Below are 23,989 nucleotides of genomic sequence, written 5' to 3'. Positions count from 1 at the left end.
TTTCAGATGTATCATATGCTCTTTTTTATGCAATTTCTAGTTGACTTGCTGACCTAGTATGCATATAAAAAAAATGCTAATAATTTAACAAATGTTAAATGTTAATTTTAAATATTAAATTTAATAAAATACAAAAATATTGAAGAACTTAAATTAATAATGAGAGAACTTCAACCCAAAATCGGCCAATTGTCCCTGGAGGTCGCTAGCACCTCTTGAGGTTACTGATTGACGTACACCACCTCTCGAACTGAGGTCCCTAATCACCTCAAGAAGTGTTAACAATCTCATCCGATTTGGTGGTCGCCGACGAGGCGACTAGCCCCACCTATCAATGAATGGGGGAAGCCTCACTAGTCACCATTAGGGCGGGTCCGGGTATCATGTATTTTTTACGATACTTAGACCTTACCATGTAAGGGACAAGTTCCAAGATTTTAAAACCAGACCATATCCTGTTGAGTCTTGGAACCGAAACCTATCCGGAACCTATATTATACCACAGGTTCTGGGTACTCAGTTGGAACCTATAATTTTTTTTTCTGGCTAAATAAAACAAAAAATGTCTCATTCATAATTAGTAATTATGCAAAACAAAATGTCAACATAGATTTAGATTATTATTCTTAATTAGTGACTATATTTTTTCAATATAGGAATATTTGAATATAACTATATATATATAGTGAGGGAAAGTATTATTCGGGTCCAGATATCGGTTTCGATTTCAATTTTGGGTACCCTATATGCAAGAACCAGAATCGAAACCGGTTTTCATTGGTTCCGTATTTTAATGCCATATTCCTATCATATTTTCAATACGAGCTATCCGAACCCTACCCTAATGGGTAGGATCCGACCGATTCCGAGTATACCGATAGCCGTGCACACCCCTAGTTACCATCTCCTGAGATGAGATCGCTAACACCTTTGACAAGGCCACCACTCCCGATGATTGGTCCACCCTCAGTAATGCCAAGGGTTTGGGTTGAATGCTTTTTTAATTCGTTAATTTTTTATTTCATTAAATTTAAATGTACTATTTACTAAATTTTTAGTATTTTAGCTGACGCGGCATCATATTAGCAAATCAACCAAAAATTGAAAAAAGAAGAAGAAGCATATGGTAGGTGCAAAATAAAAGTGAGAGTTTATGATTTGATGTTTAAAAATAAATTCGTGAAATATTTGAAATAAATTTAAAAGTTCATAATTTTTTGAGTAATTTACCATTAATTTTCCAGGATATATATATAAAAAAAATAGTGAACTTCATCAACATGCTCGTATCAATTGGTTCCGCGATTGTTTTTTCTTAACTAATATTTCGGTTCGAATTTTGTGAATGAAAAAAAGTTTACGCTTGAAGAGTTTAATTCTTAATGGGACGACCTTGGTCAATCCTAATTTAGTCAAGCTCCATTGAGTTTCCATATCAGATGTGGCCCCCCCAAAAAGAAAATTATTGGACTACTTACCAAAAACTATAAAATGGGAAATACTATTGTCAAAATGAATATATATATAAATGAAAAAAATATGAAAATTAGCACAAGTGAGGAGCACCTTAACTATTGTGCTCCTGCATGCACCATATCAGCCCGCGGCCACCCTCTTCCCCAAGCAAAGCAAAGCCCCTATTCTTCGTTTCACTCTCTTCTCCTCTTCTCTGCAAATTACTCTCTTCCTCCATTGATCTTCCCCTTACTCTGCTCAAAATCGTCAACCATGGTGCTCGAGGTAAGCTTACGTACTGCATAAGCTCGCTCTTTCCTTTAAATTCCGCCACTCGGACTCGTGCTATCTCTTTCAATCCGTCAAGTTAGGGTTTTTCGTCTGCACTCACCTGCTTTGCTCGATTACGTTGCTAATCATCAGGCGACGATGATCTGTATCGACAATTCCGAGTGGATGCGGAATGGGGACTACGCTCCGAACCGTTTCCAGGCCCAAGCTGATGCTGTTAACATTATCTGTGGAGCTAAGACGCAGGTAGGTTGATTGAACGTCGTTGACTAATTTGTTAAGATCGCTGTGGTTCTTGAAGTTCTTGCATTTTAGTTGCCAAAATCACTCGATTTTGCGTTGGTTGCCTCTGGGGCTTCTGGGCAGATGAATTTTACATTTGAGCTGCTTTTAGATTGTTTTATGGAACAGTTGCTTAGCGATAAGTCCTGACTGATTTTTTTCTTGGGTGCTTTGTATAGTCGAATCCAGAAAATACAGTGGGAGTCCTCACCATGGCTGGAAAAGGTGTTCGCGTCTTGGTCACCCCTACGAGTGATCTTGGCAAGATTCTGGCTTGTATGCATGGTTAGTTTCCTTTCTTTCAGATTGTTTTTTCTATTAACATAATTGATGGAGCATTAGGATTCCTGTGTAAGCATGTTGCTTTATCATATTCTATGAAGAATGAGTGAAGGGGTCCGCCTGTATCTGGCGTGGGTGATGTTTTGAGCTTGAAAAGGTGAAGGTTTAACTGGTTAACTTGTTAGCACTTTACCGATAGTGATGCATAACATGTGGTGCTATATAGAATATGCTGGATTACAAAGATGGCAAACCCTAAAAAAAAAAAAAAAAGGTTTCTATTATCATTGCATCCTTAACAATTATTAGGATGTCAGATTTGGATTCAGGGTCATTTTTCTCTAGTTTTAGTCACAATATGCTATTATAGAACTTTTGGGGGTGCTAACCTGTGTATCTGGTAGACTTACATTTTGAAAAACGGTCGTGAATAGCATACATATAAATCTAGTTTATGCGAAGGGATAGCTGAAGAGATGTATAACTCTTTGAATTTCAAGAAATGTTTAATGGCGAAAAGAGTTCCTGTGGAAATTAGGGTTTCCAACTTGCTTGGTTGAATTATTAGAAGTGAGAGATAGAGGTGGTCCAGAGCATGGTTGTGATTGCTTCATAACCGAAATAATTTTTCTTGCAGTTTTACCTGCTCTGCTCTTGTAGCTTTGTTTTTCCCCATGCTGATATTCACAATGTATTGATGAGGTAACCTTCTTATGTTCAGGCTTGGAAATTGGTGGTGAGATGAACCTGGCTGCAGGCATCCAGGTGGCTCAACTGGCACTAAAGCATCGTCAAAATAAGAAGCAGCAACAGAGGATTATTGTCTTTGCCGGAAGGTTGTGAATATTGCTTTGTGCTTCTTTAGATTTGTCTTATTTCCATTACCTAATGATTGTTTCCATGTACGTTCAGTCCTATCAAACATGACAAGAAAATGCTGGAGATGATTGGAAGGAAGTTGAAAAAGAACAGTGTTGCACTTGATATTGTTGACTTTGGTGAAGAGGATGATGGGAAGCCGGAGAAGCTGGAAGCGCTTCTTTCAGCTGTCAACAATAATGATACCAGCCATATAGTTCATGTTCCTGCTGGTCCAAATGCTCTTTCTGATGTTTTGATAAAGTGAGTAGCCTATTTTCTATCTTCATATTGGTTGCTTCAATGGAAGGTTAAAGTGATCTCTCAAATTTGACTTATCTTGCCTTTTGATTGCAGCACACCTATATTTACTAGGGATGGGGAAGGAGGAAGCGGTTTTGCAGCAGCAGCAGCTGCTGCTGCAGCTGGTGGTGTCTCTGGTTTTGATTTTGGTGTAGACCCCAACTTGGATCCTGAATTGGCCCTTGCTCTTAGAGTTTCTATGGAAGAGGAGAGAGCTAGACAGGAAGCTGCAGCTAAAAAGGCTGCGGAAGAAGCTGCTAAGGAAAAAGGAGGCGAACAACAGCCTGCTTCACAGGACACGACCATGACTGAAGGTCCCAGCGCTTCAGCCTCTGAAGCTGAAAATAAGAAAGATGATTTGATGGTCAGATTCTTTTCTCAGGCTTCTGGAACTCCTTTTATCAATTGGCTGTGATTGGGTTCTTTCGAAAATTTGAAATATGTTTTGGTATACTTTGGATTGAAGCAATAATATTATATGTCAAATTGACATCAGCTTTAGGGTAGTCCATATTGAAATGGGGGCTGGCCACTCTGGCAAACCACTACCTGTTTTCCAAATCATCTATATGGAAGATAAAAACAGATCTTTCTTTTAACCATGTGACTGATTATCATACCTTTAAGATTATATCTGTTAAAATTTATGCTTCAGTTAATGAGTTGTTGCTATAAAGAGCTGTCGATTGGTTGAGTGCTGGCTACAGGCAAATTATATTTGTGATCCTGACCTTATTTCAAATACCTAACTGTGTATTAGGATGATGAAAATGCTTTGCTACAAAGAGCCCTCGCTATGTCAATGGATGACACTACTTCGAGCCATGATGTGCGGGACACTGATATGTCAGAGGCAGCTGCAGATGACCCCGATTTGCAACTGGGTGAGATCTCATGGTCCCATTGTTCTCAAATTTCTACAATGAGGATACTAGTGTTTGAATATGTGTGAGCAGTTAATGAACGCGTGTTTTCAGTTCCAGCAATGTTTGAATTGCACAATATGTTTGAAGGGGTACTTTGCGAAACAAAAAAATGAATTCCATTTGTGAACGAAGATATGGATTTGTAGTTTGAATTTTCCAATTTTATTTAGATTTGCACTAATAGCTAGTTGGCAGCTTGATGGTGGGAGTTATCTTTATATACTTAGAGGTAATGCAAAAATGCAGATAGTAATCTGGTATCTGGTGGTATGGTTGTGTGAGACCATTCGATGCCTACTCCATAGCAATTATATGATGGTAGATACATGTTTTTGATAACGATGAAGAATCTACTTCATCTATGCATACGAGGACATCCCGACTACTGGAAATAAAGGTTTATATCTTTAGGAATATAATATAGCATTTTATATGGTCAACCACACGGTTTGAAGGGGTTGATGCGTATGCCTATATTTGGTTAAATTGGCATGCTATCTTGATGATATTTTTCTGCTCTTTAATTTTACCAAGTCGAAGACTGCAGTGTTTTTCTCAGCTCACTAATGACACTCCTTGGGTTGCAGCTCTTCAATTGTCTGTTCAGGACAGCGCAAAAGAAGGAAATGATGTGAGCAAATTGTTGGCAGATCAATCCTTTGTATCTTCTATTCTTGCAACCGTACGTCTCTGAACCGTTTTTTGTATCCTTCCTTCAATTGTCCTCCAAAATGATGAGATGCCTATTCTCTCTTGTATCTGACAATAGTGAAGCTTATGCAGCTTCCAGGAGTTGATCCAAATGATCCTTCAGTTAAAGATTTGCTTGCTTCCATGCAAAACCAGTCTGAGGTGGGTTGCATTTTAGCAAATTGCATCCTTCAGTTATATTATTGTGCATAAACTGTCTGCTGCATTTAGTTTCTAAGTTGTGCAAAAGAGCTGATTATGGAGCTTCGTTTTTTCCATATTATTATTGGATTCTCTTTACTCCATCTCGTTCCTAGTCATCTTAAATCTTGAACTTCTCTGAAGGCAAAACATATGTACACCCTACAATGTACAGCCCTTTTGGCCCAAGTTCTGATAGTGATGATTATGCTTTGTCTGAATAGCAGAAGAAGGATGAAGACAAGGGGCCAGATGGCGACGAGAAGAAGTAATATGTTTGTTTCTTATGGTTTCATGTCTCTAAGAAGTTATTTGCTGGTGAATTCGTGCTGAGAAACCTTTGGAGCAGCAAACGCCTGGCAAAGAAGACGGAGCGAACGATTGTTTTATATGTTTGGGTCTGAACTCGACATAGTTCTGAAACTGGGCTCTTTCTCTGCGACCCGTTGTTATGGTATTTTAGAACATTTGGGAAGTTTGAGAAATATGCTGTTTGACCTAATGATCTGTTTCACGTTAGCTGCCTTCCTGGACTTCATTTTGATTGAATGCTATCTCTCTACACGGCCGTGATAACTTCTTTAACATTTGATAAGATTATAGTCAGTGTTCTTGGGCTATATCGAGAGAGAACTGCCACTCCCTTTGATATTAAAATGTCGAGAAATGTATAGATAGTGGAAGTCATTGGAGAGTCATGGCGGTGTATAAGATTACCACTTCATTCCGAACTCGTCCACTCTGCCATCCGATGCTGGGAAACCTTGTTTCGTCTCTATATCCTAGACAATAAGATCCAAACGCTTATTTCAAAGGTATACAGCGGAATCCCGATATCCTCAAGGCATCTGCTTTCTAGATCCTCGTTTTTAAATATTTTCAGCACGGCCTTTTCCTACATTAGACATGTCAAAGAATGGCATGCCTTGTCTAAGATTCTTCGCCATGTGCATTAAGTTTGAAAGAAGGAAAATTAGTTGGATAGGGACAGCGCCCTTATCACAGATGACACGGTCCCGGGATCTAGATGACAGTCTGGCCCGTAGGGGCTCTTGGGAGTGAGGGGCGGCCCCGTTATTTGCTCCATCATCACTGGATCATCACAACTGTCTGGATGGTGCGTTACAGGAAGTAGGTCTAGAGCAGGGACCAGATTGCCGGGGTGTTGTTATGGAGGAATCGTAACTACTAACTCACCATTCATCACCTGGGGAATTGAGAGTGCTCCGATTTTTCTTAAATATATATTATCACCAAATAATTGAGAAGGGTTATCCGTCCTTTGTTCCACCATTTATTAATGGACAAAATTCACTTTTTGATCCCTGAACTTTACAGCATTATAAATGAAACGTTAAAACACGTTAGTCCTTCCGTTGCCTTTCACAACTCGTCCCTGACAGAAAATGCTGACATGACCCATTAAGTGGTGACCTGGAACGTTAAGTTCGACGTTGGCAATTTTCTCCCGAAAAATGACGTTGTTTTCTTCTTAATTTCTTCCAAATTTTTTTTTTTAAAAAATTACTGTGCTCATCTTCTCGGGGGCAGTTCTGCCCCCACTGATAGAGAGAGGGGGGGGGGGGGGGGGTGGGGGGATCGGAGCCTCCATTTTCGGCGACCTCCCTCCCTTGAATCTAGCCCCCTTTCCGGCGACCCTTTCTCCCCTCTCAACCGTCTCTCTCCTCTGCTTCCCCCTGCTCTGTTGCGAAGAACAACCGGGGATCCTCATTGTTTTCCATCCTTTGTTCTTGGCAGGACTTGCTCCGGGGTCGAGTTCTTTGGGCCTGATCATCACAGGACACAATTTCTCACTTCAATCTCGAGGAAATCTCGGGTCTTGGGTCTCTCTTGATACCCAGCACGGTCAAAGGTTTTTCATTTCGCTGCTTGCTTGACCAACACACACACACATATATATATATATGTACATATAGACGTATATATAGGTATATTCTTGTCCTCCACATTCCGATCCAAAGCAACGAAAATGCCTGGACTTGAGACTGAGAAGGTTCCTTTAGGGTTATCGAGGTCAAGCCTTAGTTTTGGGGAGGGATTCGCAAAAAAGAAACTGAACAGAGAACAAAATCTCAGAACAATGAGGAGAGTTCATACAAGTCGTAAACGCGCCGTCAGAGATATTGTAGTTCCCGTTCCGAGGTAGGAATCAGGTAGGGCGAGGGAGACCAGTAGCAAGAGGCCCAAGGTCATTAGCATAAACGAGAAGTTTTATGACGGGAAGAGAAATCGGCATTCTTCTTCTAATTCTATGTACAAGGGAGTTCGGAGGAGGCCTTGGGGGAAGTACGCAACTGAGATTGGGGACCCAATTTGTGACGTTAGGGTGTGGCTCGGGACATATGGCACAACAGAAGAGGCTGCTCTTGCATATTAGAAGAAGAAGCTCGAGTTTGATCGTGCAGTCATATTTAGCAAAAACAAGATTTTGCCTATCCATTCAGACACCGGGTCCAAGGAGACAACTGCCACATTCTGCCTCCTATCACTGTCTTCAATGCTCGACGCCTAGATCTCTGCGTCCTTCTGCAGCAGGCCCAAGCCACTACCTATACGAGAGGAGAAAATGGCAGGGAGCCATATCGAGGAAGCTTTTCAAGAACAAGAGCCGTTATTCAACCCAGTTACGATATTGTCGCTAGTAATGAGTCAAGATTTGGATATGGATCTCTGAGGGGAAAATAACTTTCAAGAAACGGATTTTATTGACTCTATGAAATTCTTTTTTTTCTCCAAGAAAAAGCGAAAACGATGTAGTTTTGAGTTCAACGTGGGACTTAACATGCCAAATCAGCATATAACGGGTTACATCAACGTTTTCCGTCAGGGACTAAATGGAAACTTGGACGGAAAGATGAAAATGTCTAAACGTTGTACACGTCGTGTTTAATTAGTATAAAAAAATATCTTTCAGGAATGTTTTTTCAAAAAGTGCATCTTTCAGGGATCAAATTGTGAGTTTTGTCTTATTAATGTTATTGGTAAAATGTTATGCGTATACTCCGTCTCCAAACCCATCCCCATCCCCATCCTGAGTTCCTAAACACTAAGTCACGTTTTGTTCGCTCTCTTAAATAATAAGGTAAGTTATTTCTTCAAGGAAATTCTTCGGAGTTTTAGGGGCAGTCACTGCACTCAAACTATTGTATGCACCTCGACACTTAATACGTGAATTTTTTTTTCCAGAAAATACTATTATTTTCTTACCATATAAAAGTAAGGATTTCATATAATAACTAAAAGAAAAAATAGTGATAAAAGAAGTTCAGTGACAACGACCGCTACGACGACAAAAGTCAAGGTAAACGATCCTTCGCTCACGAGCCGCCACCCCACCTCGCTCTCGGGTCGTCAGTCATAAGGTAGTGAGGCGTGGCCTTTGCCGCCGTCAAATTATAGAGAGACCCTCATCCAACGGTTCAGGGGTTGCAGAGCGGGTAGTCCTGATCTTACCAGATTAAGACCTCCCTCATTGAAGGCGACAACCATGTGCATGTAATTAGATGACGAGGAAGGAAAATCCAAACATCTATGAAGATTTTCATTTCCTAATTGGCCTCCTGGTACAGCCGCCCGCAAGAAACCAAAAAAAGGGGAGAGGACCAGAGACAGTCCACGTGGCAACGACCCTTAATGGTCTATGAAGTAGTCCTTCCATTGGTCCCATCTGCGGTCTTCGACTCTATTCTTCTTGTCCTTCGTTCTCATCTATTATCATTGATTGACAGTAAGCACCAATATCCTCAATATGAACTGTCACTCCTCTGTCCTCTGATACCGAACACAATCGCTCATCCTCTGGAACCACGAGGATGAGAAGTGGGATTGCTCTTCTTGCTGTGGTTGTTCTGTGGGCAGCGTCGATAATTGGCCGAGGAGTGGATGGGGCTTACTTGAAGTACAACACGAGTGGGGGACTGGTGCAAGGGAAGCTGAACGTGCATTTGGTTCCGCACTCCCACGATGATGTTGGGTGGCTCAAGACCATCGATCAGTACTACGTTGGCTCCAATAACTCCATTCAGGTATATCAACCCGACAGCTCAATCCATTGTTCAGTTCTCTTTAATGTTTTTTGCTTTGTGATTATGTTCAGATATGTTTCCATTTGTTTCACTGTGAATTTGGATTTGGATTTCTTTTCCTTCTACATTGTGAGAGGTTTCCTTCGTTGTTTCTGCGTGATGTTCGTAGGGTGCTTGTGTGGAGAATACGATCGACTCCTTGGTTGAGTCACTGCTCCGGGACCCGAATCGGAAGTTCATCTATGCTGAGATGGTAAATTCTTCAATCAGATTGTCAGGAGATTCTGTTTGGTATTTGCAATATTATTGGCATTGTCCTATGATGCAGCCTATATGTTGAGTGACTTCTGAGTAATTAACAAGTGCTGAGATTCAGCTGTTGGACTCTGTATTATAAAACGGTTGCGGGGAATTGAACTAAGAACTTGTTTCTCATGCTTGAACTTGTCGGAAACGATAGCCGGATGATTGCTGGATCCATAACGGAATTCAATTATGCAGCAATGAGTTGCGTTTCATTCCATTTCTATTTCCATTCCGTTGTACCATATGAGCCATCAAACATTAACCCCTTTCTTGGACCAAATAGCCATGAACTGTTTATTTATGAAACAGAGTTGCTACCATGGCGTTTGCCATTTCATCAAAATTGAATAGAAAGTTTTGACAAGCCTAAGGATTGGGTTCCTGCAGGAGCCTCATTTACTCATTGTCCTTTAGCTTAGACTGCTCTCAATCTCAATCTGTCTCTTCAAATGAAGAGACAGCATATGCTGTGTACCATGATTATGTTATACTCATTTATGGAAGTTTCATACGGCACCGTTAATTCATGACATAGGCTTTCTTCGAGAGATGGTGGGTGACACAGAGTCCTGAGACACAAGAACAAGTGAAGAAACTAGTGGACTCTGGGCGGTTGGAATTCGTGTAAGTATCTTAGCAAACCACTAAAACATGCCTTCTGTTCAGTATCTTGAACATTTCCCTGTATTAAAGCGTGAGAAGTTTATCCCATTGGATTCCAGAAACGGGGGTTGGTGTATGCATGATGAGGCAGCCACCCATTATGTAGACATGATTGATCAAACAACACTTGGTCACCTTCTCATAAAAGAGCACTTCAACAAGGTTCCTCGTGCTGGATGGCAGATTGATCCGTTCGGACACTCTGCAGTCCAAGGATACCTGCTTGGAGCCGAGGTATGAGAAATATTCATGATTACTTTTCTTGTTGACATGGTTAATTATTTGTATGGGTCCAGTCAATGTTTGGTTATTGTAGAAGGATTTGCTGAGACGGTTAAGTGCTCTTATCTGCATTCTGCAGCTTGGGTTCGATTCTGTACATTTTGCAAGGATAGATTATCAGGACAGGGCGAAGCGCAAGGTCGATAAGTCTCTTGAAGTCGTATGGCGTGGTTCTAATACATTCAGGTCCTCTTCTCAGGTTTGAAAGGGTCTCATCTGTAATTCATATTCGATTTTTGGACTTTTCTTTCCCTATGATTAATTGAAAATATCACGTTAAATGCAGATTTTTGCAAATGCATTTCCAGTTCATTATAGTCCTCCTCAGGGGTTTAGTTTTGAAGTTTCCAATCAATATGATCCTGTTCAGGTTCGTACTCTAAAATAATCAGTTTCTTGCCGGTATATTTCATTTTCTCGCAGAATCTGTCTCTAAGCTTCTCAAATGTTAAACTCGCAGGATAATCGTCTCTTATTTGACTACAATGTTCAACAGAGAGTCGATGATTTTATTAGTGCAGCAATCACCCAAGTATGCAATTAGCCTCCCTTGTATCAAATATATGAGTTCTTTAGATCTTCATATCTCGTGAACGGGAACTTAAAGATAAATTATTTAATAGTTCATGTCCTACCTAATGAACAGGCAAATGTAACAAGAACTAACCACATTATGTGGACGATGGGCGATGATTTTCAGTACCAGTATGCTGAGTCGTGGTTCAAGCAGATGGACAAATTGATTCACTATGTTAAAAAGGTGAAGATATCCAAGTGGTGTATAATGTTTACGATTTTATTTGATGTATAAAATTCTGCAGATCTGTTTCAGTCTAATTGGATCAGTTTTCTTCAGGATGGTCGGGTGAATGCTCTGTATTCTACACCGTCCCTATACATAGATGCAAAAAACGCAGAAAATATATCATGGCCTCTTAAGACCGATGACTATTTTCCGTAAGACTTGTCTCAGTTCCATACATTCTATCATTACTATCCAACATTATCGATTTCATTCTTTAACTGACCAGTACCAAAACGTTCTATGACATTTTTGCCTTATGTTACCAACAGGTACGCAGATAATCCTAACGCTTACTGGACCGGTTATTTCACAAGTCGACCTGCACTGAAAGGATACGTTCGGATGCTGAGTGGATATTATTTGGTAGGACACTCTAAACTTCCTAATGGGATTAAAAAAAAAATGCACGAGTTTCTATCATGACCTGAAGTTGTTCCGAAAGGAAAGACATATGCTACCACTGTGTTCATGCATTTTAGCTGAGGAAGAATCCAATTTCTTTTGATTTCCACCAACTAAAGATCCATCATCTATACCTCTTTGAGTCAATTCTACATTTGTCCGAATTTAGGCAGCACGGCAGCTTGAGTTCCTAGTTGGGAAGAGATCTGCAGGCCCCACAACCTACAGTCTCGGGGATGCTCTGGGAATCGCTCAACACCATGATGCTGTCTCGGGTACTGCGAAGCAACACACTACCAATGATTATGCGAAACGCCTTGCAATTGGAGCTACCGAGGTGCAACTTTCGTGTTTATCCATACTGATCCTTAATTCCACAGTCTTTCAATCTTGTCATTTCTTTTCATCCTATTACAGGCCGAAGAAGTTGTTAATGATGCTGTATCGTGCCTGGTTAGTAACAAATCAGGTCAATGCCAAACACCTACATTGACATTAAGTCAGGTAAAATGCCATATTCATAGAAAGAACTTATATGACTTCCGTTCTGTTTCATGTAAATGATTTTCTTCGTCTCATTCGTGCTTGTAAATGTTATGTTGTCAATTCACTATTCTGATTAGTCAATCCAGTATCAGAACAAAGAACCTATTCATTCGAAAAGCTTTTAGTCATCGTACTGAAAAATTAGTCTTGTTCTAAGTGTACGATAACAAAGAGACTGATTCCACTAACTGCTGAATGCTCATATTCGTTGTCGCTCCAATTTTGGAACAGTGCCAGTTACTGAACATAAGTTACTGTCCCGCGACAGAGGAAGATATTTCAGCAGGAAAGAGTTTGGTAATCTTCTCATTTTGGTTTATTGTTGTTTTTAAGATTCCTCTCTCCTGAACTTTCTAACTTGATTTTAGGGTAAATAACCCAAAAAATCACGAACTTTCCACTTTTTCTACGTTTTATCACAAACTTTTTTTTTCTGCGAAATACACCCAAAAAAAGTTTGTGATAAAACGTAGAAAAAGTTGAAAGTTTGTGATTTTTTGAATTATTTATCCTTGATTTTATTATCAGGTCATTGTAGCATATAATCCACTCGGATGGAACCGAACTGATATTATTAGGATTCCGGTACGCATTCGCGTTATCTTGTTATAACATTTATACCGTTGGTCAAGTTTAGCATTTGCAGTTCTTTCCCTGCCCAAAAATACTAATATATGTCATTATAAATGCTTTCTTGATAAGGTACATTCATTTGCGGTTAATTCTTGATGTAGATATACCTTTCTACACAAGGATTATTTGACTTCAAGGATGATTAAAAGTGTCGATCTTTTGGCAGGTTAATGACATGAATCTTGTCGTCGAAGACTCCTCGGGAAGTAGCATTGAGACACAGTATATGGAACTCGACAATGTCACCATCAACTTAAGGAACTTTTACACACAAGCCTACTTGGGAACTTCACCCACGAAAGTCCCCAAGTATTGGCTCCTCATCCAAGCCTCTTTGCCACCGTTGGGTTGGAACACATACTTTGTTTCCAAAGCTAGCGCGGAAGGTCTGACTCAAGCTTGCTATACCAGTACTCCTAGTCCCAGTAACATTAGAAACTACTGAGCCTTCTGGATGCAATTTGTTTTCAAATTTATATCTCTATCACTGCAGGGAAAAACAAGAGGCGCTTTGGTATGTACTCGGGCCAACAGCAGAATGATACTATAGAGATCGGGCAAGGAAACCTGAAGATGCTCTTCTCATCAAACACAGGGCAACTCGTTCAGATGTATAACATTAGGACAGGGGTTAGTTTCTTTTAACTTAAACTGAGTTACTGAAAGCTGTCAATTTTCATCGAGGTAGTGAAGTCAAAGCGCACTCTCCATCAGTTTACTTGAGATCTTCTCTAAGTTTTCCGAGTTTGAGTGAATGAATTAATCTCCTTATGATCTCATTTACCAGGTTTATGTACCTGTACAACAAAGCTATCTCTATTATAGCTCCAGTACAGGCGACATAGATCCTCAGGTACGATATACATGATGCTTTAGTTCCTTCTCTGTTTCTCTCTTTTATATGAAAAACTGATTTCCACCCAAAGTCACCAAGGATATGCTTTCTCGACCTGTGCCCTTCTGCCCTACGAGTGACTGAAAATTGACAACATTATCTTCCCCTGCATAGTTTCCTGTGAAAAGAATGGATCCTGAGTACGGAATCGAACCTACACAAAATAATTAATCACGGTTTCTTCCTATTGTAGGCTTCTGGTGCCTATATTTTCCGACCTGATGGGGATACTCCAAGTATTATTTCACGATCAGTAAGCAACTTTTCTTGTTTACTTTGTTCATGTGCCAATGATAACTCGACACCTACTCATACTAATAGTTTACTGCTAAACAGAGGACTTTCCCCGCTCTTTCTCTCTTTCTTCATATTTATATTGAATTTATTCCCCTCGCATTTCATCTTCAGTTAACAGTATATAGACATGATGCTCGCAGGTTCCCCTCAAAGTTGTCCGTGGACCGTTAGTTGATGAAGTTCATCAGCAGTTCAGCTCATGGATTTATCAGGTCTCTTAAGATTTTCTGGTGACAAAAGCAAATGTTCTTGCTCGTCAAATTTTTTTTGTTCACTACAACCATTATGTGGAATGAATTAAAAGACTTGCCATATAGTAGATTAAAGCAGAGGTAAGAATAAAAAACGGGCTTTTCTTAACTGGATTGGTCATTGATAAACCGACGTTTTTCATGCAGGTGACGAGACTGTATAAAGATAAAGAGCACGCCGAGGTCGAGTTCACAGTAAGCTCCTATACCTTCTCTGTCATTCCATCTCGAGCAAATGCAATAAATATTGTAGATGTTTGAAATTTCTATTCAGTATTTATAAAGCTAACAAGCTAAGATTGCATCGAGCTAGTTTCCTTTTTCTAACTTCTTTCTTTTTATTTTGAAGATTGGCCCAATCCCCGTGGAAGATGGCGTGGGAAAGGAGGTCATTACGAAAATGACTGCAAATATGGCCACAAACCGTGTCTTCTACACCGACTCCAATGGGCGGGATTTTCTGAAAAGGGTAACTCTGATACCACAATGAGCTATAGACTTATTTCGTAAACCGAGAGATAATTCATATTTAGTCTTCAACCGACCACCTTATTTCGTTTGAGTATTTATCATTCGATAGAATATTCACAGTGAATTGTTAATTTGTGGAAGGTTTTACATGCTCCGGTGAATCTAATGCTGACTTGAAATGTTCAACTGCTGATGGTGCAGGTTCGAGATCACAGACAAGATTGGCCCCTAAATGTAACTCAACCTGTTGCAGGAAATTACTACCCAGTAAGTACGAAAATCAAGTTGATTTAACTGGTGAATCATGATATTTTTTCCCTACTTTTACACGACTTATACTTTGAATTTCTGAACTTTATCAGATACTGGTAAATGTATTTCCACTCATTATCTATTACTCTGTCCCAAACTTTTCTCAGATACTGGACTGGGTGATTTGAGGTTCCTGAGAGTTCGAGTTCTATGACGTTATCCTTGTCTCTGAACTAGTATTCTTTCTTTGTCTACTGCTTCTGAAATCCAGATTAATCTCGGCATCTACACCACTGATCAAAAGTCTGAATTCTCGGTTTTGGTGGATCGTTCAGTTGGAGGAGCCAGCATTAAAGATGGAGAAGTTGAGTTAATGCTTCACAGGTTCTACATTTCACTGATTCGTCTCACAAAATTTAGGCTGCTGTAATCCTCAAACAAATACAAATCCTAAATTTTGTCCCATAAATGATTTTCTGAAAGGCGTATGCTTCAAGATGATGCAAGAGGAGTGGGTGAAGCCCTCGATGAGACGGACTGCATTGGAAATGATACGTGTCAAGGACTCACGGTAGATCTCACTTTATCTATACACTATGGTCAATAAATTGCTCGATGCAAATTCTTTTTCCAAAGACTAATCGATATCACCTTCCTAAGGTGCGAGGAAACTATTACATCAGCATCGATAAATCTGGGGCTGGAGCTCCCTGGCGGCGAAGAACCGGTCAAGAAATCTACTCTCCGATAATTTTAGCTTTCACACACGAGGTAAAACTAGTTCCCTAAATTCGATTACAGGAAATACCCCGTCTATGATTTAGCAATGCCTTACACAAACTCAACTAATTCAGAACTTGGAAAACTGGAGAGCTTCGTACCTCACGAAAGGGACTGCCATGGACCCAAGCTACAATTTACCTCCTAATGTTGCTCTGATCACTCTACAGGTGATAATCAAATTATGGCAAAATGAACCGAACCATAATAATTTAGCCTCTGTATTATCTTATGCCCGCTTTATTTGTCGAAGGAACTTGATGATGGGAACATCCTCCTCCGCCTGGCACATCTTTTCGAGGTAAGAGCAATCTCGAAATTTCATCGTAGAACCAAGGACCGAGCTGCAATTTTTTTCTTCAGATTAATCATTTTCTGGTGTGTGTTCATAGGCTGGTGAAGATGTTAATTACTCAACGTTAGCCAAAGTGGAGCTGAAGAAGATGTTTGTACGAAAAATGGTACGTATTCCTTCAGCGACACCATGATAAACTATTTCCTCTTCAAACACTTCCCTCTTGTATACGCTCCTCGGCAGAAGATTTTATAGCAATGTTTATTCTATGTTGTTTGTATTTTCTATCAGATAAAGGGATTGAAGGAGATGAGCTTATCAGCAAACCAAGAGAAGTCAGCAATGAAGAGGATGGATTGGAAAGTTGAAGGGGACGGCAAAGAGGGATCATCACCTGCTCCAGTTAGAGGTGGCCCTGTTGATAACTCGACCCTTGTCATTGAGCTTGGCCCAATGGAGATCAGAACATTCCTGTTGAACTTCTAGAGACAATACATCTTTGTTGTGTGTTGTTTCATCAGATGAATTATTGCAATCCGATGTCTGAAGGACACATATTAAAGTGAAATAATTGCAGCGATTTCTTTTTTTAACGGTTTTCATGCAGTATTCACCTGTTTTGATTGACCAGAACACATGTATCATTGGTCTCTTTTTTCTCTCAGAACACATGCGTGTTAATTGCTAAATCCTTTATACAATTCACTATTTCATCCTCGAGAAGAACAGGAAGAATCAGAAGAACGGAAGGAATAGATCTATACTCGCACTTGCCGTCCCTTGGTCGGAGCTTTCTAAATGATAAATGGTTTATCTAGTCCTACGAGTCAGTGTATCCTGGGCTCTGTCTCTACAGATTATTGCATAACCACGCTCAAATACTTTAGTGCAAACCATTATATTTACGAAAACATCGTCACTTATTATGTTCTGCTGTAATTGATCCTTCATCCCGTGCTCTCTGCAGTGTCACTGGCCCTAGATTCAGAACCATAAAATATATCAGCAAGAGGAGGGAAAAATGAAACAAAGAAAAAAAACATTTGTACATGAAGAAAGGACAAAAACGAAATATTTATCCAAAAATGATGGCCCATGCAAGTATCAAACCTGAAACCTTCACATTATTAGCATGATGCTCTAATCAACTGAGCTAATAGGCCATTACGTTCGGTTTGTGAAATAATAAACTACCTATCCATCTACTATGGTCGCATCTGATGGTCGCCTCGTTCTTCTTGTTCGGTGTTGAAGAAGAGGAGAAAACAAATGCCACTATGATTAATGGATGGCTCAAACTACCTGATTTGGAAAAACAGAATGGAGGATCTGCTGTACTGCCATGACTGGACGACTCGACCAAGGGGGAGAAAGAAAGACCAAAGAAAAGAATATGACCGGTAGAGAAAGGGAAGACATCAATAAGGTGGCCGTCATATAAACAGTGTCGCCGAGGAAACGGTGGCAAAATCTTTGTGACAGAAACTGGGACAAATATGGTGGAAGCATGTTGGTGATTTCCAGATATGGTTAACGAGTTTTAAGAAACTCGGAGCTTGCATGATGACGATTCCAGATGGGGGAATCCATCACTAATAATCCTTTGATCGGCCTAGACTGAGTCCTGACCAGAGACAACGCGCATTTCTCATTTTCAATTTACAAATAAGTTTACATATTATAAATTCTACGGGTTGTGTGGGATAGCGTTTATTCGAGCTCGAGTATTTACTACTTACTTGACCTTTATGTACTTTCTCTACTGACGTGTCGTCCTAGGTTTAAGTCATACTTGATCCAACGTCTCGCACACTACTTTATAGTTTCTCCTATGCCAATTTCCTTTTTCGATCAGAATCAGCGGTGCTCTTTATTAATTATCAAAACGCTAAAACTTACACAGAGTCCATTATGTTGTCTAGGCCTCACTTTTAAAATTTCTCCGCCGACGTATCATTCGGTTTCAATCCAGTCATCCATCTCATCGACACTGTTCATGGTGGTCCTGCATTGGTTGGCAATCGAAAACGAAAGTCGAAGGCCACACATGTAAGCAAAAGATCCCACCACGGGTGCAACCATAATTTCCGGGAAAACTGAGGGCATCAATTCGCAAATTTCGTAGTTGCTTACACTATTCTATTCACGCTACAATAATAAAATATAAAATAACGAGAGGAAAAAAGAAAACAATGAGGGTGTAGGAGGCAGCAACGGCTAGTTTCTCCGAACGGTACTTACAACGGTCAGAAAGGAAAAGTTTTAAATCTCTCTCTCTCTCTCTCACGTCTCTTCCTCTAAATTAGTCTTTCATCGCTTTAAACCCTCTCCGTCTCTTCCCTCTCTCTCTCTCTCTCTCTCTCTCTCTCTCTCTAAGCGCCTCACTCTGCTCTCTATCTCTCTCTCTTTCTTCTGCAGAGGCTCTGCTCTGATCGTCCTCCAGCATTTCACATATCGGCATCATCCGAAGCACTTTAGATTGGTATCAGAAGGAGAAGGAATTAAAGATTAATCAATCTTCAGAGACCGAAAGATGTTGCAGGATATGTGGAATGCTCCCCCGGGTTTCAGGCCCACAAAGTCGGCTCCTTCCTCGCCCGCCAAGCCGCTTGGTGTCTCGAGGACCCGGTCGGAGTCCTTCCACATCACCCACAAAGTCCCCGTCGGGGACACCCCTTATGTCCGAGCCAAGAATGTTCAGGCAAGGATCTCATCTCCTCGTTTGTGGCTTCTTCTGAAATTCGATTGGAGAAAATATCTTCTGTCTTCGTTTTAATGGGTTCTGATTTGTTGGGTCTTTGCCTGTTGTTACAGTTGGTGGATAAGGATCCGGACAAAGCCATTCCCATGTTCTGGGCGGCCATTAATGCCGGAGATCGAGTGGATAGTGCCCTGAAGGACATGGCCATTGTTATGAAGCAGCAGAATCGGGCTGAGGAAGCCATTGAGGCCATCAAGTCACTCCGTGGTCGGTGCTCTGATCAAGCCCAGGAGTCTCTCGATAATATCTTGCTCGATCTCTATAAGGTCCTAATCCTCCTTGTACTACATTAGTATACTCAAAACTGTTTTAAACTTTCGTTTCTAAATCGGGTGAGTTAAATAATTGCAGAGATGTGGGAGATTAGATGATCAAATTGCTCTGCTGAGGCATAAGCTGTACTTGATCCAGCAAGGGCTGGCGTTCAATGGCAAGCGGACCAAGACCGCTCGGTCTCAGGGGAAGAAGTTTCAGGTCTCCGTCGAACAGGAAGCCACTCGATTGCTGGTAATTTCAGTTCACCAATCCATTCGAAGAGTTATTGGATCAGAGAGTAAGGTTTACTTATCCGCTTTTTGTATGGTTCAGGGAAACTTGGGGTGGGCCCTGATGCAGCAGAGCAACTACATCGAGGCTGAGGATGCTTACAGGAGGGCGCTCTCGATCGCGCCCGACAACAACAAGATGTGCAACTTGGGGATCTGCCTGATGAAACAGGGTAGGATCACCGAGGCCAAGGAGACTCTGAGGAGGGTCAAGCCTGCAGCGGCTGATGGGCCGCGTGGAGTGGACTCGCACCTTAAAGCTTATGAGAGGGCTCAGCAGATGCTCAAAGACCTTGAGTCCGAAATGATGAATAAGAGTGTGGACCGAGTTGAGCAGAGCAGGCTCTTCGATACTTTCCTTGGGTCCTCATCGATCTGGCAGCCTCAGCCCTGCAAGGAGCAGAGCATTCCCTTGCCTGCAGCCTCCAATGTGCCTATGCCCATTAAACTCATTGAGAATTTCCCGGATGAGAATGTCAACTCGAACATAGTACCGGGCCCAGGCTTCTTCCCACAGCTGAAGAGCAACAAGAACCACCCTCCAGGATTCTCTCACGGGAATGCACTTAATATCGACGCACCGCCATTTTACTCTGTGAAATCAGTGAAGGACCCGAATGAGAGCCTCAAGAGGACGAGGTCAGGAAATGAAATGAACTCCATCAGATTGGTCGAAACAAGCGAGTTGCCGAAGCCACTAACAACTGAGCCTGAGAAGCCTGAGAACAAGGTGAGGAGGGTGTCCCTTTCCCCGAAGGCAAGATCAGAGGACTTGTCCCGTTTGTTGCCCAACAACGATGATTTCGAGGAGGCTATTCTCGCTGCTATATTGGGTCCGAGCAGCCGAGAAGCCGGGAAGCCTGTAGAAAATGTTAATAGTAGCAGCACCAGCAACCCTTGGGTCTTGCCCCAGAAGATTGACAAGAGGCTCAAGGCTTTTCAGGACATTACACTCTCGCTGAGTCCAAGACCGAGGCCCTGATTAAATAATTCTTTTTATTTTAACTAATTCAATTCGAGAGATTATCCTAAATCTAATTTGATTAGGTTGGAGATGGACTTGTTCTCCTTCATGTTAATCCTTGTTTTCCATATGTTTATTCATTGAAGTAACCCCTTGGAACTAGGCATCTATTTCTGAATAAAAATAACGTCTTTTTTAGTTTCCTGCTTCAGTTCGTATTGTTCGTGTTCTGCTAAAAATAACGAACTCTTTACACAAAGATCGCTACAGCTTGTATCGGTAATATATTGGCATTCATATCATAATTTCTCACGGTAATTCAATGTTTGTAGTACAGCCAACTTAAAGGAGTCCACTTATATCATTAAGTTCTCACCATAATTCAACGGTGGTATTTCAGCCAACTTAAAGGAGTTCTTTCACTTAAATTTTCGGTAAACATTGAAATAGAGGCCCAAGATTATCACTGCTGCTGCAAACACCAACTGGGCTGGTGTTGATGTCAACTTGCCCATCAGTCCCGAACCCGAGGACCTTGGGGTGAATCCGAGCTCCGATAGCTTCTTGTGAGATTCTGCATAATCTTTGAAGAAAACCTCTTCGTTCTGCATTTACACAGGAAACTTAAGTTGTTGGAACTTTTTAGAGATTAGTACTTCCAAATTATTGCAGTTAATAAGCAAGTATTATTTGGTACCGTGGCATATAGTTCCACGTAGGGATGGAACTTGGGGTCCCCCACTAGAGCCAAGTCGCTTGGAAGTCTTAGAAGTCCATCTGATTCCGTTTTCAGCAGCACCCTGATTCGATTTGGTTATCAACTGTCCAGCTCCAGCACTTCATTTGGTTAATGAGCAGACAAAGCATCAAATCAGTCGAAAGCTTACTTGAAGTAAGAATTATCAAACTTGAGGGGATCCTTGGTCCACTGTCCTTCAAAGCCTGATCGGTCCTTGTGCGCCCTTCCCTGCAAGAATTCAAATGAAGTTAAACTCCATCAGTAGACTAGAGGGAATCTGGTATGGATGTCGGTGATTCTATGTTGTAAATGTTCAGGGAGTTCTACCAGAGTGTGGCCACCAGATAACGCCACAATATCCTTGTCCGACAAGCCCATCCGGTAAAATACTTCCCTTAAATGTGAGGCACCTGTTGGGAAGCAATGAGATAATCAATTCTTTGAACTTTTCAGTATCATTCAGCTACAACAATCAAGAGAATTTTGCAAAAACTTTTATCAAACTAACAATGGAGATACAAGTTTCTCCATGAACATTATCTCAATAAGGTGTCCCAGGTCCTAGATTTTGGATACTAAAAGGAAAATCCCGTCAAGAATTCGTGAAGAGAACAGAAGAAAACAAGACCTTTACTGGCATCGGGAAGGCGGCCTTCTGGAGGGGACTCACTCGAATCCTATTCAGAAAAGAAGAATTTAACCCACAAGAAACAACTTATTAAAGTACACCTCTTCTTTCTTGAGAAAATGTTTTGCTAGATTAAACCTTTCTTCCAGGGTCAAAATCAATTGTAGGACCGCCTGTGACCTCAACAGCAACAACACCAGCAAGCTGAAATCCAAAAGAATTCCAAGATGTTGATTCCTTAAAGAAATCAGGATATCAGGTGGCTAATAAACTTACTGAACGGGAATTACCTGGTAGAGATCAGCATATGTAATTTTTGGACAACTTCTTTTCACTTCTTCTGATAATCGAGAATAATGATAAAATGCATTAGGACATTTGAGAGAAATTTAAACCTCTAGTATCTGCATCTGCTAAAAATTACCTACTGAAAAATATCCTCTTTCGATCAAATGTCTAGATTATTGCACTACCGAAAAAATAAATGTCTGGATTATCATATTTGAATCTAATATATACTCATGGTTTTAGTATGAAATTATGTGCCATCAGTTAATTGTGCAATCAAAACCGAAAGCAGCGCCAAGCAAGAACTCACCGCAAAAATCAACTGCAATCTTCAATCCATTGTTGGCGCTATGTTTTAATTCAAAGTCATTTCTGATCGAGCCATTAGGCCCTCCTGTCCTTGTTTCTGCATCATAAGTTCCCGCATCGTGCCACCTGCAATTTGATTGCATTTTAAACCACCCCTCGCATGATATGACTAGGATGAATTCAATAATTAAACATATATCTTCCTCCCTTCGGAATGATGTATATTCTAACAACATGAAATATTTCTTACGCTAATCGAAGCATGATGGGAGCGCATTGCCGGCTAGAGATGAGAGCACGGAGGCTGCGGCGAGCTCTCTCAATCTCCTTCAAGTAAGCTGCATCAACTTTTGGTCCCGCCATGAGAGCAAGTTAAACACGGTATGAGAGACAGACAGAGATTTGCCGAAACGAAGGATGGTGATGACAAATTTAGTGGCAATCGATTAATTAATACACCCGATTGAATCAAGGTTGCCCCATTCTTTTGTGTTTACAACAGAAAGCAAAGAAGTATGAAAGCATGGGAAAGGAAGCAAGGGATGATATGATTCTTTTTGCAGGGCAGGAGAGGGAAGAAAGGAACCCAAAAAAAAAAAAATTCAGTTGATGCCAAATTCTTTGCTTGCCGCGCACAGTAACTATATTTTCTTTTCGGGCCCTGCCTACTTTTAATTTCGGGCCAGGCCTAGTAATTAGCCCTTATAGACCCGGCACGAGAATAAGAAGCCGGGTTTAACAAGTTAAGGCGGCTAGAAGCATATTTACATCTCATCCGTGCAATAGCACCAGAGCTAACATGATAAGCAATCTTGTTGCGCAGCTTCTATAATATCACCATGAACCGAGCTCAAGTTCAGAACTGCTCGGCTCAAGTGATTCTCGCATCCAAATGTGTGTCTACATGAACTTCAAATCGCACGAACAACTGTTGGATGAAACCAAAGATCTAGTACTGATATGAACCGTGCTTTGCTATCCAAATACGCAGAGAGGTTCTTAACAGCTAAGATTCAATGAACTGTATCTTCCATAAAATTCTTACTTTTTCTCCGTAGTCGTATTTGACACATCAGTGATGAAAGGATTGGATAAGTCTGGATGGATCGACTTGGCCTGTAGCCAGATCGGGTGGAGCCCAAGAAGCGAATGGAATATTATTGAGAACCCAATCAAGACTTGTTAGTTAGTTCGTCGGTAGAGACCAGACAGTGGGAGCAGAGATGGACAGAGAGATTGCGCTGTCCCTAAAGAACAGTGCCCTTTCATTAGCTGAGATTCGAATTCGGGGCAAATCTCATTTTTTATATCAATTTAGAACAAGAACGATGAACATCTAGCTGGAACATTAGCTAGAAAACAAACCGTCTCTGTAGTGTTGACAACATTGTTATTCCCAATATAAACTAAAGGGTTAATAACAAAGAAAAAAAAAATCCCAAACTTTTGTTATTGCCAGTATAAAATAAATCACGGTGATGGGCTCGGCGGCCTTTTTTTTTTCCTTTCTTTTTTGTTAATTTTTTAAATTTTCAGATTTTTT

The 23,989-nt window shown here is 40.8% G+C and overlaps 4 protein-coding genes across 5 annotated transcripts; 3 read left to right on the top strand and 1 right to left on the bottom strand.

Moving 5' to 3' along the window:
* The first annotated feature begins 1,580 nt into the window (after positions 1–1,580).
* LOC116201619 (26S proteasome non-ATPase regulatory subunit 4 homolog) lies at positions 1,581–5,875 on the top strand. 2 transcript variants are annotated; one of them, XM_031532901.1, is made up of 10 exons: positions 1,581–1,740; positions 1,879–1,992; positions 2,208–2,313; positions 3,032–3,146; positions 3,223–3,432; positions 3,526–3,835; positions 4,232–4,355; positions 4,985–5,079; positions 5,181–5,249; positions 5,513–5,875. In XM_031532901.1, exons 1-10 carry the CDS (start codon positions 1,729–1,731, stop codon positions 5,558–5,560), a joined length of 1,203 nt encoding a protein of 400 aa, XP_031388761.1. In that variant the 5' UTR covers positions 1,581–1,728; the 3' UTR covers positions 5,561–5,875. The 2 variants fall into 2 exon arrangements, with proteins under 2 accessions (XP_031388761.1, XP_031388762.1); XM_031532902.1 differs by having other exon boundaries at positions 5,516–5,873.
* Positions 5,876–8,980: 3,105 nt separating this feature from the next.
* Positions 8,981–16,839, top strand: LOC116201023 (alpha-mannosidase). The gene is made up of 29 exons (XM_031532086.1): positions 8,981–9,334; positions 9,504–9,587; positions 10,176–10,264; positions 10,363–10,537; positions 10,665–10,784; positions 10,872–10,955; positions 11,046–11,117; positions 11,232–11,345; positions 11,442–11,542; positions 11,660–11,753; positions 11,962–12,129; positions 12,210–12,296; positions 12,570–12,635; positions 12,867–12,923; positions 13,138–13,357; positions 13,465–13,601; positions 13,759–13,824; positions 14,060–14,119; positions 14,304–14,375; positions 14,562–14,609; positions 14,764–14,883; positions 15,087–15,152; positions 15,409–15,521; positions 15,621–15,708; positions 15,798–15,908; positions 15,992–16,087; positions 16,171–16,218; positions 16,310–16,378; positions 16,504–16,839. The coding sequence occupies exons 1-29, from the start codon at positions 9,122–9,124 to the stop codon at positions 16,696–16,698; spliced, it is 3,033 nt and encodes a 1,010-aa protein (XP_031387946.1). The 5' UTR covers positions 8,981–9,121; the 3' UTR covers positions 16,699–16,839.
* A 1,671-nt stretch (positions 16,840–18,510) lies between these two features.
* Positions 18,511–20,685, top strand: LOC116201888 (protein POLLENLESS 3-LIKE 2). Its single transcript, XM_031533338.1, has 4 exons — positions 18,511–18,913; positions 19,027–19,239; positions 19,325–19,480; positions 19,562–20,685. The coding sequence occupies exons 1-4, from the start codon at positions 18,746–18,748 to the stop codon at positions 20,498–20,500; spliced, it is 1,476 nt and encodes a 491-aa protein (XP_031389198.1). The 5' UTR covers positions 18,511–18,745; the 3' UTR covers positions 20,501–20,685.
* Positions 20,686–20,756: 71 nt separating this feature from the next.
* Positions 20,757–23,008, bottom strand: LOC116201889 (probable L-ascorbate peroxidase 4, peroxisomal). The gene is made up of 9 exons (XM_031533339.1): positions 22,697–23,008; positions 22,448–22,572; positions 22,140–22,189; positions 21,988–22,053; positions 21,850–21,898; positions 21,549–21,631; positions 21,370–21,449; positions 21,180–21,282; positions 20,757–21,087 (listed from the first exon to the last, which is right to left on the bottom strand). Exons 1-9 carry the CDS (start codon positions 22,807–22,809, stop codon positions 20,902–20,904), a joined length of 855 nt encoding a protein of 284 aa, XP_031389199.1. The 5' UTR covers positions 22,810–23,008; the 3' UTR covers positions 20,757–20,901.
* Between the last annotated feature and the right edge of the window lie 981 nt (positions 23,009–23,989).

This window comes from Punica granatum, chromosome 3 (genome assembly GCF_007655135.1).
Source record: "Punica granatum isolate Tunisia-2019 chromosome 3, ASM765513v2, whole genome shotgun sequence".
In the NCBI taxonomy this organism is placed as follows: Eukaryota; Viridiplantae; Streptophyta; class Magnoliopsida; order Myrtales; family Lythraceae; genus Punica; species Punica granatum.
The sequence above is the reverse complement of the archived record's forward strand: the minus strand, read 5'-3'. Positions and strand labels throughout refer to the sequence as shown.